Source organism: Fukomys damarensis, unplaced genomic scaffold, assembly GCF_012274545.1.
Source record: "Fukomys damarensis isolate Sample0158 unplaced genomic scaffold, DMR_v1.0_HiC HiC_scaffold_1, whole genome shotgun sequence".
NCBI lineage: Eukaryota > Metazoa > Chordata > Mammalia > Rodentia > Bathyergidae > Fukomys > Fukomys damarensis.
This window is the reverse complement of record NW_022900913.1, coordinates 53,860,315-53,873,202: the sequence shown is the minus strand read 5'-3', so window position 1 is coordinate 53,873,202 and position 12,888 is coordinate 53,860,315. Positions and strand designations below refer to the sequence as shown.

At 42.7% G+C, this 12,888-nt stretch overlaps 1 protein-coding gene across 1 annotated transcript in view; it reads right to left on the bottom strand.

Annotated features, from left to right (window-relative positions):
• Marveld2 (MARVEL domain containing 2) overlaps positions 1-11,120 on the bottom strand; it is an 18,414-nt gene extending 7,294 nt beyond the window's left edge. Inside the window, exons 1-3 of the mRNA XM_010637312.3 lie at positions 11,066-11,120; positions 6,468-7,870; positions 4,397-4,432 (exon numbers count right to left, since the gene is read on the bottom strand). Of these exons, the coding sequence (XP_010635614.1) occupies positions 4,397-4,432; positions 6,468-7,601 (1,170 nt within the window). The 5' untranslated portion in view covers positions 7,602-7,870; positions 11,066-11,120. The remainder of the gene's footprint in view (positions 1-4,396; positions 4,433-6,467; positions 7,871-11,065) is intronic.
• Between the last annotated feature and the right edge of the window lie 1,768 nt (positions 11,121-12,888).

The following is a 12,888-nucleotide window of genomic DNA, read 5'->3' as shown; positions in this document are numbered from 1 at the left end:
GAGCCCCTGTCTAAAAAAAAAAAAAAAAAAAAAAAAAAAAAGATGTGACAGGCATATTCAGCGATTCCCCAAGATGAGTACAATTACTATATATTGCAAACATACCCTTAAAAACAAAAACAAAAAATCCAGGCAAACAAAATACAAAATAGGATTGTGAAACCTTGTTCTCTATCTTCTCTATAAGAAGATCTAAGATCTGTCAGGCAGATCTTAGAGTGCTTTGCTTTCCAACTTCCCTAACTTGAGGCGGGCTCTGAGGTTTGCTGTAGGGTTAGCTCACTATAAACCACTACCTCCTGACTTGCCACAGTGTGGCCAAGGCCTGGACTGTGGAGCAGCCTGAACGGGAGGTTGGAGGGAGCCTGAAAGAACTGGAACCAGCCCTGGGCCTGGGCCCAGAGCACCAGACAGGAAGGGAGGCCATGGGAATGTGCTCTTGGGGAATTCCAGGGAGTGCACTGGGTTAGTGTTCATTCTGCTGTGCTCCTGGTTGCTTAGGGTGCCATTTCTTCATCTCATGAATGTCAAGATGAATCATGGTTTAAACACTAGGGGATACTTTCTGGGCTTGGGTGAATGGATTTCTGTTCTTCGGCATCTTTCTTTAACTTCTAAATATCTACAATTGCATGTATGGCCTAGGAAGCCACTCAGGTGCACTTTGGTCCCCCGAATCTCAGTGACAGTCCCAGGCCCCATCTCAGGCGTCCTGGTCACAGTCCTGGACTCTGCCCAACGGTCACACTGGGAACAAGAGCCCATAATTATTTTCCAGGTAACACTTTCCAAGAGAATGACTCATTTTCCTTTCTTGCTGGCCCCTAACTCACAGATCTACCGTTTTTCTTTTTTTCTGTGTACCTGGCAGGTGATCCTCATGGAGCTATGCCCTTAGCCTTCTCACGCATTAAGTTTTCCATTCCTCTTCCATTACTTTCTAACCTTGATCTGTCTGCTACATCAACGCCCTTTTCCATCCGAAATTCCCTACACACAAAATAGTTTTGTAGAGGTCGGGTTATTGCAACTGATCCTGGCCGAGGGAATTTCCGATTCCTGGTCAGTCCCCTGGGTGGGATGAGCTGCCCAAAGCTGCCCCCTGTGAGGGAAGACAGCTCTCTCCATTGAGTCACGCTCACTACATCCCTGTGCTAACCATGGAAGACAGGCCCCAGGGTCAATTAGAGAAGCTGCATTTAAACTTTAAAGGGCCAGTTCTATTAATTAACCATGTTTTATCCTGCCCATTTTATTTTTTGCATTTTGAGACAGGGTCTCACTACGTAGTCCAGGCTGGCCTCGAATTCATGGAGATCCTCCTGTGTCTGCCTCTGGAGTGCTGGGATTACAGGTGTGCACTGCCATACCCAGTTTACACTGCCTAATATGTGGCACAGGTATTTATTAATTTAATTTCTTAAAAGCTTAGATTTTTTTGAATAGGTAATCTATACATATGGTATATAATTCAAAAGGCTGGAACGGATACACAGTGAAAGGTAATCTTCCCCTGTGTCGTTAGTTAGCCTGGTTGCCTTCCTAAATGTTAACAACTACACATTATTGGTTTTAGGGTATCTAATTTGACAGCTTAAAAATATGTTCCTCTAACTTGCTCTAATTAGTAGTACTGTCATTAAGAACAAATGAGAACCAAGACCCGTCATGTAAAGGTACAAGATCCCAATAATGATTGTAACTGTACTGTACACCTATAATGTACCAATAAACTCAATGAGGAAAAAAAAAAAAGAACAACTCTAACTGAAATGTATATCCTGACAGCAATAAATATTTTAAAAATCAGTGAAATTTGCCAGGTGTGGTGCGAACACCTGTAATCCCAGCACTTGGGAGGCTGAGATAGGGGGATTTGCCTTACGTTAGAGGCAGGCCTAGGCTATAATGAAACCCTGTCTAAAGAAAAAAAAAAGTTAAAAGTATTTCCTCTTTTTCTTTTTAAATTTTATTTTTGAGACAAGGTCTCAATATGTTGCCCCTGTTGGCTTAACTTTCGATTCTCCCGCTTCAGTCTCCTGAGTCGGGGTACTACAGGCAGACGACAGCCTTGTGTCCTGTCCACCAAAGGTGAACTCTGGATACAGAATTACAGCCTTCTATTTTGTGAGGTCCTTTTGGTTTATTTTCATCATTTCTTTTTTTTTTTCAGGGCTAAGGATTGAGCTAGGGCCTCTCTCATGCTAGGCAAGGGCTCTCCCACTGAATTACATCCCCATGCCTGTCCCTATGCCTGTCCTGTTTTTAAATATATTCACTTAACAAAACACTTGTTCAAACTCACAACCCAACAGAAAACTGGACAGGATATGAAGAGGCAATTAGGGATGGAAATGTAAACATGACAGACAAAAAAATGTAAAACTTCATTCTAGATTCAAAGAGAAATACATATTACAATTACATGGGCTTCCATTTTGCAAAATGAAGTTGAAAGATGTGAACAAATGACCTCAGCCTGTGTTAGGGCTGGGTGGGGCTGTGGGGCTACCGGAGGCAGGAACTGGTTAAAACCTCTACTGCACAATCTGGCAATCAGAATAAAAACGTGCGCCTTTCTAATCTAGAAATTCAATTCTCAGAATTCATATTTGAAGGATATTTGTAACATGTGGGAATGAAGTTGTATGAATAGATACTTTTAAGTACAGCAGAGCCTCAAGTTACAACCGGCCTGACATATCAACAACCTGGGTTAATTAGGTTAATGAAAGATTCATCTGCCTCTTGTTATCTGTAGCATGTACCCAGGTAAACATCCAGATCTCAGCTGTATTGTCTTATAGCCAACTTGAGTTACAACCATCCCTCAGGAACCAACTAAGTTTGTAAGTCACTGTATAAAGTATTCACTGTAGCAGTACTGTCTTTCCCAATGCTGGGATTGAATCCAGGGTCTTGCACAGGGTAAACTACAACCTCAGTACTGTAGCAAGTTTTTTTGTTTTTGTTTTTGTTTTTTTTTTTGTACCAGAGGTTGAACTCAGGACCTTGTGCTTGTGAGGCAGGTGGTAGAACCACTGAGCCAAATCCCTGGCCCGCAAGTGTTTTTAATAATGGAAGGCCGGAAACGGTCTCAGTCAGTGATGGCGAACCTTTTAGAGCTTTCAGTGAGGACAGTCGGCTGTAGCATGTGTGTCCAGGTTTGCCACCACAGGCCTAAGTGTTTATTTGTAGTTAAATTATGGCATACCCATGTAGTGTGATGCTATCCTGTTACAGAAAAAGAATGCCAAAAGTCATTATAGATTAAAAGTGCCAAGAGCTGTGGCATGTGCCTAAATCTCAGCACTCAGGAGGCTAAGGCAGGAGGATGGTGAGTCAAGGATAGTCTGAGCTACACAGTGAGTTCAAGGCCAGCTTGGACTATAGTGAGACTTTGTCTCAAAAAATAAAAGTAAAATAAAATAAAAAGCTGAGCTGTATAATTGATGGTGGGAAATGGGAAGAAAGTGTTCAAATGGGAAGGGGACCAAGGGAGGAAGGAGGGAAAAAGGAAGGGACGGACAAGAAAAAACTTGAAAATAGAAAGAAAAATTAGAAATAAAACTTTTGTACAAAGGGAGGGGAGGGGGCTTGAGGCGGGGATTGGGATAAAATAAAATAAAAATTTAAAAAAAGCAAGCATGGTGGCTTACACCTATAATCTGAGCACTTTGGGATGCTGAGGCACGACAGCAAGTCTGAGTTCAGCCTGGGCAACTTAATGAGACTGCCTTGAAATAAAAAATAAAAAAGGGCTGGGCTGTAGCTTAGTGTGAAAGTTCAAGCCCCAGGACCACACATACAAAGATGGCGTATACACTAGTAGTAACATCATAAGTGCTCATGTAAACAATTGTAAAGCATAAAAACGTAGAATTCAAAGTTGTCTAGAATAGATACATAGATGAGAAAGACGAAAAACAGTAGAATTACAATAACATCATCTCACCAAATCTCAGCAAACCTGTGAGGTAGAAGTTATCATCATTCCAATTTTACAGAGTAAGAAAAACAGAAGCATGGAAAGCTTAAATAACTTGCCCAGCCAGTCGATTCTGGAATAAGAATTCCTGACATTACAAAATCTCACATCTGAACTTAAACTGGGGAGGACAGAAAAGAGCAGCAAAGCTTGTTAAAGAGAAATTAAGAAAATGTAGGAGATACATTTTCATTTAAAACATTAACAATTTTAAAAATTAACAATTGAAAGGCTATCTCATTTTAATCTTTTCGTATTAGAAAAACGTAAAAAGTACTCATATGAACTCAATGTAACAGTTACATTTTCATGAGAGGATGATTCTACTATGTAGACAAACAGATATGAGAGAAAAGTATTTAACAAATCTAGACACAAAGCGTAATGTGAAGTAAACTTCATTCTTACCATTTTCCTTTTCGAAGGCAATGATGATTCATGGATCTAGAATAGAAAGAGTTCCAATGTTTCTCTGAGGTGTGAGCTACTTTGCAGAGTTCCCATGCATCTACACCCCCAGCCCAGCCCCAGCTTCAGGGGCTGCTCCTCCTCTCCCACTGGGGTCTCTAGGCCCAGAACCGGAGGGCAGCTACTGGGGTTCCCTGGCTGTCAGGAGGAGAGGACTGACTAGGAGAAGGCGGATGTGGAGACCGCTGGGTGAGTTGCTAGGATTATCTAGAGGTTGTAATTGATCCTGGTTCCCATTAACTTGGATGAGTAAAGTTGAAAGTTATCCTACAAAATTAATAGGAAAAAAGTCAAAGCCCATGGCCAAGTGTGGTGGTGGACCCCTGTAATCCCAGCACCTGAGAGGTCAAGGCAGGAGGATTGCTTCAAGGTCGAGGCCAACCTAGGCTACATAGTGAGTTCAAGGCCAGCCTGAACTACATGGCAAGAGCCTGCCTCAAAACAAAAGTCAAAGGTGATTACACCTTCTAACCTTTAGGAAGGTATAGCAACATACATAGGTACAACCTTCAACAACAGGTCAAATTAAGCATTATGAAAAGGCTAGGAGAAATGAGTTTTTCTTGAGAAGGAAATAATAAAGTATTATTGTTAATAATTATGATATTAACACAGAATTTTGAAATGTTAAGATTTAATAACTAAACTTGGCATGGTGGTGCACACCTGTAATCCCAGCACTTGGGAGGCTGAGGTAGGAGAATGGCAAGTTCAAAGCCAGCCTGTGCTAAATACTGAGTTCAATACCACTATTTCTGGACAACACAGCAAAACCCTGTCTAAAAAAACAAAATAATAACAACAACAAAAAAAACCCAAAATTTATTAAACTAGTATAAAATTATGAGGAAGAGGGTGAGTCTCAGTATCTGGATTTCATACTCATTAGAATTTATAATTCTTGTCAGGGATTTAGCTCAGTGGTTCCACCGCCTGCCTGGCAAGCACAAAGACCCGAGTTCGATCCCTGGTACAAAAAAACAAAAAAAAATTTACAATTCTTAGCCAATCCTGGTAGCTCATGCCTGAGGCTGAGGCAGGAGGATTACAAATTTGAGCCCAGGTTTAGCAATTTATTGACTTAGACTCTGACTAAAAACAGAAACTAGCGGTCTGGGGATTTAGCTCAGTGGTTCCACTACCTGCCTGGACAAGTGGAAAGATGAGTTAGATCCCTGGTACAAAAACAAAACAAAACAAAACAGCCGGGCGTGGTGGCGCACGCCTGTAATCCCAGCACTTGGGAGGCTGAGGCAGGAGGATTGCTGGAGACCAGCCGGAGCTACACAGTGAGTTTCAGGTCAGTCTTAACTACTTAGTGAGACCCTGCATCAAAAAACTCAAAAAAAAACAAAAACCAAAAACCAAACCAAACCAAACCAAAACCCAAAAAGCACAAACTAAAAAAGGGCTGGGGATGTAGCTTAGCACGATGACCCTAGGCTCAGTCCCCAGTAACACAAAAAGAATACTTTCATCCTGCAATTTAGAATTTTTATGGGTTTTTAATTAAATTTACCATATTAAAGAATCAAATTTTTTTCTCATATTTTTTGAAGGGTAGGGAGGGAGATGGAATTGAGCCCAGGGCCTCACATATGCTGGATAAGCACTGTACCACCGAGCTAGTACATCCCTATCCCTTTAAAAATTTCTATTTTGAGACAGGCTGTTGTTACCCAGGCTGAGCTCAAACTTGCTGCTGCCTCCACCTCCTGGGTCACTGAGAACAGAGTACTGTTCCACCCCACTAGGCTCAAACTTACTTTAATAAGATACTTATTTTACTGAGCGTGTTAGTTCTTCACTGAAATTCAAGTGTCCTTCTCTTTAGTGGACTGGCTATAATGCAGTCAACAAACTATCCCACATCTGATGTCTCTTTGCAGTAACAAGCAGAATTCCAGAGTGAATCATCTCAAAGAAATTTGGGTAGTAAAAATCTAAAGTCAAAAAGTTCGTTTTGAGGGCAAGGTGTTTTCAACAGAGAAGTGTGCGCAAGCTCACGTACCTCCTGCTGCTCCACAAACTCGCGGTGCCTGCGCGCGGCCTCGTGCCGCCAGAGCTTCAGGCAGACGAGCGCGCTGATGAGATAAACGATCATGTTGACGAACAGGAAGATCATGGCTGCGATCTGGCCCCCTTCCACACGGCAGAAGCCCACATTCATGGGCGTGTTAAACACCGGGTATGAGCAGAGACCTCCTCGGTTGGTGTCGTTCACATAGACGATGGCCGAGGCCATGTACAAGATGAACAGGACCACGTTGATGCCGAACTCAGTGAGGGGCCACCAGTCCGAGTCCAGCAGGATGGTGCGGTAGTACATGGACATGCCGAGCACCAGGATGATAATGGTGGCGATCCAGGCCAGGCCGGCCACCACCAGAACGAAGGGGGTCTTGGGGCCGCCGTAGTAGTAGCCCCCGTAGGCGCTGCCCAGCCCCCCCAGCCCCCCCATGGCATAGGGCTGCGAGTAGCCGAACATGTTGTACCACTCGCTGTCCTTGTGGATGTAGGCGGTGACGCAGGCGAAGACGCCGGCGCCCAGCAGCAGCTGCACCACCCCGAGGAGGCGCAGCAGGCCGGCCCAGGACTTCATGTAGGAGTAGCGCAGCTGGTACTGCTCCACCTTCTCGCTGTAGGTCAGCCCCGTCCCAGTGCCACGGCCCAGCGACGCCCAGGGGTCGTGGACGGACATCGGGGCCCCGGCCCCTCGGGGGTCCCCGAAGGACTCAGGGGGCGAGCGGTGGCGGGTTGGTGCCGGGGAGGAAGGGGGCGAGCACTCCACGCCTTCTGAGATGTACCCGCCGTCCGACAGGTACCCCACGTCAGACCCGGCCTGGGCCCAGCTCGGGGCCGCTCTCTTCCCTCGGAAGAAGTTCTTCCAGGAGTCGGGGATGAAGCGCCGCACCGGCTTGAGATCCGGGGCCACGACTGGCTCTTTGTCACCTGAGAAGAGGGCTGGGCCGAAGGGTGGCTGTAATGGGAGAGGAGGTGGTGGCAGGGGATCGGTGCTCAGGGCCAGCTCGCTGTCGCGAAGACTATGGAGGGTTTGTAGGGTGCCATAGGGATCCGGCAGGTCCCTTGGGACCTCACTGTAGCCCCCGTCCAGAATCCTGGATCTTCCATCATTTGAAGACATCTGTGATTTTACTCCGGTAGCCCAAATTAATTATCACTTCTTATTGTTTGTTTTTGGTCACTTGTATCTTTTCAGTGATGCTGATTTTATTTACTTAGTAGCAAAAAAGTATTCAGGAGACCAACATGATTCTGGTTATTAGGATACATAAAAATAATAAATGTGTATTTTCAGCTGGGCCTGATGACTCAACTTAGTGTTTCAAAGTAAAAATAAAAAATGTGCTGGGGATGTAGCTCATTGTGAAGGCCCTGGGTTCATCTCCAGCACTGCAATACACAAATAAATAAATGTAACAACAAAATTACTCAGGAATGTAGTTATTATTCTATGACATTTAAAGTGCAATAAAAAATGTAAACGTTAGCTCTGAGCATGACAGTTAGCTGAGGCAGTTAGCTGAGGGTGTGTGCTGTCCCAGCTATGAAGGAGCCTGAACCAGGAGGCTCACCTAGCACAGGACCAGCGTGGGCAACAGAGCGAGACTCTGCCTCATAAATAAGTGAAAGGGGGCCATAGTGCCGCTGCCTGCCTCACAAGCACAAGGTCCTGAGTTTGATCCTTGGTATTAAAAATCAAATAGCCGGGGATTTAGTTCAGCAGTTCGGTGGCCTGCCTTGCAAGCGCAGGGACCCGAGTTCAATCCCCGGTACCCCCCCCAAAAAAAAGTAAAAGGCATGGAAATTAAACAATACTGTACCCTCTTGAATAATCAATGGTCACAGAAGAAATCAAGGAAGGACTTAGTTCACAGAATCAAAAACAATAATGCAGGCACCACACACAGGAAACTAGGGGGCACCATGAAAGCATTTCTAAGAGGGAAGGTTACAGCTGAAAATGCCCACATCAGAATGAGCCAAATAAATAACCCCATGATGTACTTCAAGGTCCTAGAGAAACAAGAACAATCCAAATCTAAAGCTAGTACAAGGAAGGAAATCATAAAGATCAGAACAGAAATTAATGAAAGAGACTAATAATACAAAGGAATCGAAGAGCTGATCCTTTGAAAGAATAAACAAAATAGCCGGGTATGGTGGCAAATGCCTGTGATCCCAGCACTCAGGTGGCTGAGTCAGGATTGCTGAGTTCAAGGCCAGCCTGAACTACACAGTGAGACCCTGTCTTAAAAAAAAAAAAAAAAAAAAATGTTCGGCCATCTGCCTTGCAAGTGCAAGGTCCCAAATTCAAACTACTAAAGATGAATCAAGAAGACATAAAAACTCTGGCTAATCTAGTATCAGGCAATGAAACTGAAGAAGTAATAAAAGAATAACAAAAACCCTACCAACTAGATAAAGCCCAGGACCTGACTGGGTAACAGTCAAGAAATTTAGAGATGATCTAACATCAATATTACTCAAACCTTTAATGAAATGTTAAAGTCATTCCTGGAAACTAGCATTATCCTGATTCTAAAACCCAAAAAGGACCTCACTAAAAAAGAGAACTATAGGCCAATCTCTTTAATGAACACAGTTGTAGAAATACTCAACAATATATTGCTAAATAAAATGCAGCAAATCATCAAAAAGATTACACATCATGACTAAGTAGGCTTCATCCCAGGGATACAGGGATGGTGACACAGTAAATGTTAAGACATCACATAAACAGAAGCAAGGACAAAAATCACATGATCTTTTCAATAGATGCAGAAAAAGCATTTGACAAAATCCAATATCCATTCATGATAAAAACTACAAGGAAAATAGGTATAGAAGGACCTAATATCAATATGATAAAAGCCACTTAGGAAATGGCCAACATAATATTAAAATGGAGAAAAGCTTGAAACCTTTTCCTCTAAAATCAGGAAGAAGACAATGATGTTTGCTATCATTACTCCTGTTCAAAATAATTCTTGAAACATTAGCCAGAGCAAGCAGGCAAGGGAAATACAAGAGATATGTATAGGAAAGGAAGAAGTCAAATTATCATTATGTGTAGATGATACAATAATTGAAATGCATAGGAATCACAGTAACCTAAGCAAAGAAGTGAAAGACCTCTACAACAAAAACTACAGAAATCTGAAAAAGGAGATGGAACAGGACATCAGAAAACGGAAAGATGTCTCCTGTTCCTGGACAGGCAGAACCAGTACTGTCAAAAGGGCCACACTTCCAAAACTGGTATCTATACAGATTTAATGCAATTCCAATCCAAATACCAACAGCATTCTTCACAGAATCAGAGAAAACAAACCTAAAATTCATGCGGAACCAGAAGAAGCCCTGAACAGCAAAAGTAATTCTGGGCAACAAGAACAAAGCAGAAGACATCTGAATCTCAGACTTCAAGTAATACTACAAATGGCATGGTAATGGCACAGAAGCAGACATGTGGATCAATGGAACAGAACAGAGAAGGAAGAAATAACCGCTGGTACATTCAGCTATCTGATCTTTGAGAAAGGGGCCAAAACATACCCTGGAGGAAAGATAGCCTCTTTAATAAAAGGCGCTGGGAAAACTGGCTATCCAAATGCTGAAGATTGAGTCTAAACCAGTGTCTCTCACCCTGCATTAAACTAAAATCAAAGTTGATCAAAGATCTGAGTGAGAAACAGAAACAGTTCACCCCTGGAAAGTAAAATAAGTAAATCTCACAAATACATGAAAAAATATTCAGTATCTCTGGTCATTAGAGAAATGCAAATTAAAACAACAGAGATCTCACCTCACTCCAGAAGGAAATCATGCAACAACAAATGCTGGCATGCTGGCAAGAATGGGGGCCCTTCATTGTTGGGAATGGAAATCAGTACAACCGTTATGGAAATCAGTATGGAGAGTCTCAAAAAACCAAAACTAGAAATCCCATTCCAGCTCTTCCCCTTCTAGGTATCTTTCTGAAAGAGTCAAAGGTATCATATTACAGTGATACATGCATACTCAGGTTTACTGCAACAGTTCCCAATGGCAAAAAAGTGGCCTATGTCCATCAACAGAGGAATGAATTTAAAAAATGTGGTATTTATACAGAATGGAGTACTATTCTACCACAAAAAGACTAAATGTGAGTCATTTGTAGGAAAATGGATGCAATGTGAGACCATAAATTTCAGTGAAATAAATCAGGGACACAAGCTTAAGTGTCACATGGTTTCTCTTATATGAACAACACAAAATATAAGAGCAAAATAAAAGATAAATAATAGAAAAAAAGGGGAAAAAAAGAGAAAGAGGGGGCAGGAAGGGTAGGGAAAAACTGCAGCCCGGATGGAAGGGAAAAAGGTAAGAAAAAGAATGAATATGTGCTATGTACATGTAGCAACTCCTCATGATGAATGTAATCATTATGTACTGCAAACATGCACTAACAAAAATAAGCAAAAGAAATATTTATATCTAATTTATCTATAAGCCCTATATACAATATGATGCAGGATGACATTGGGTGTGTTTGGAGTGGTATGGCTGTAGACTACACAACAAAAGGTACTGACCCACACTTACACTGCTTTGGGATGGCCACAGAAAAGCGGTTTGTTAAAACACAGTACCATGGCCGGGAGTGGTGGTGCACGCCTGTAATCCCAGCACTTGGGAGGCTGAGGTAGGAGGATCACCTCAAGATCAAGACCAGCCTTGGCTACAGAGCGAGTTCAGGGCCAGCCTGAATTACAAAGGGAGACTCTGCCTAAACAAAACAAAACAACAACAAAAAAAACTCAGGATCACAAGCCCCTTCCTTCATGAATGTCAGGTTTGAGGACTGGCTTCTCTCTCAAACAGTAATACTATCGATCCCCGGTACCCAAAAAACAAAAAACAGTAACACTAGATATTTGATTTTAAAAACTGAATTCTGAAGTAAAAACTGCCAAAGGCTAACATTCCCCAAAGCCACAAAATAGCTGCAGCAATGACCGTGAATGGCATTCATTCCAGGGATAAGCTATAGGGGATGGATGGCCACCAGGAGAAACTAACTTATCTCGAGGTATACATCAGCTGAAAAAAGTACCAAAAAAAGGACTTTGCCCTTTACCAAGGTTGCCTGTTTCTTTCATGAAATCGTTGCTCTGAACACATATACAAAAGAAAAAATTTTTTAAAATTATCTTCTAAGGGCTGGGGATTTAGCTTAGTGGCGTCGCTGCCTGTCTCGCAAGCCCAGAGTCCCGAGTTTGATCCCCAGTACCAAAAAAATAAAATAAAATAAAATAATCTTTTAATAATATAACTACCAGGTTTTAGGTACAATGTCTCCCTCAAATTGCTTGTAAGGGCAGGGTGTGGTGGGGCAGGCCTGTAATCCCAGCACTCAGGATACCGAGGCAGAAGGATCTTCATGAGTTTGTGGGCAGCCTGAACTACATAATGAGTCACGGACGCTGTCTGAAAAACAAAAAACTATAAAACAAAAAAAGGAACCCAGGTGATGTCGACGAGGCAACCTACCCACAGAGTGTACACATTATTGCCAGACTGGAATCTATCACCCAGGAAATGGGGTGGAGAGGGAGAAGTCAAGAAGGAATTCCAGGGCCTTTAGAGGAACCCTTCCATTTTAGGGGATTAACTATGGCAGTCCCAGCACAGGGCCCATCAATGGGGGTCTCCTCTATAACAAGGCTCTATTTTTTTTTTTTTTTGGTCCCTTTTATCTCTTTGTTATCCTCAAAAAGATTAAATGCAGCCCAGGAAAGAGAATCACAAGTTCAAACTCAGCCTTGGCAATTTAGTGAAAAACTGTCTCCAAATAACTGAACAGTTCAGTGGGAGGATCCTGGGTTCAATCCTCAGTACAGCATTAAAAAAACCCATACAGTTCAGATTCAAGAAATGCTGAACACTAATAGAGCTTTTGAAATACATTCGTGGTGTAGGCCTGTAATCCTAGCAACCCGGAGGCTGAGGCAGGAGGATCGTGTGAGTTCGAAACCAGCCCAGCTACAAAGTGAGTTTGAAGCCAGCCTGAACTACATAGCCAGACCCTTTCTTAAGAAAAAAGAAAAGAAAAGAAAAGAAATGAACCAAAAGCATACGCAACTTCAGCAAGTTTCACAGAACATCTCTCAATTCTTACGATACACATACTATACATAGATTCCCAGGACACACCGCTACTTAATTAACACACAGGAAAATCAGATTTACCGGAACGGATCTAACACCCCCCACTCGGACCGCTTTTCAATGTTTAAATAAAAGGTAAAAATTATAAACCGAAGAATTGCGGAAGACAAACAGGTGCGACTTTGGAAAGGAAGGTCCTGGCGGCGCCCGTGGCGTCCTGCCTCCGTCCGGGCCGTGCCAGGAACCGTACCCGCTTT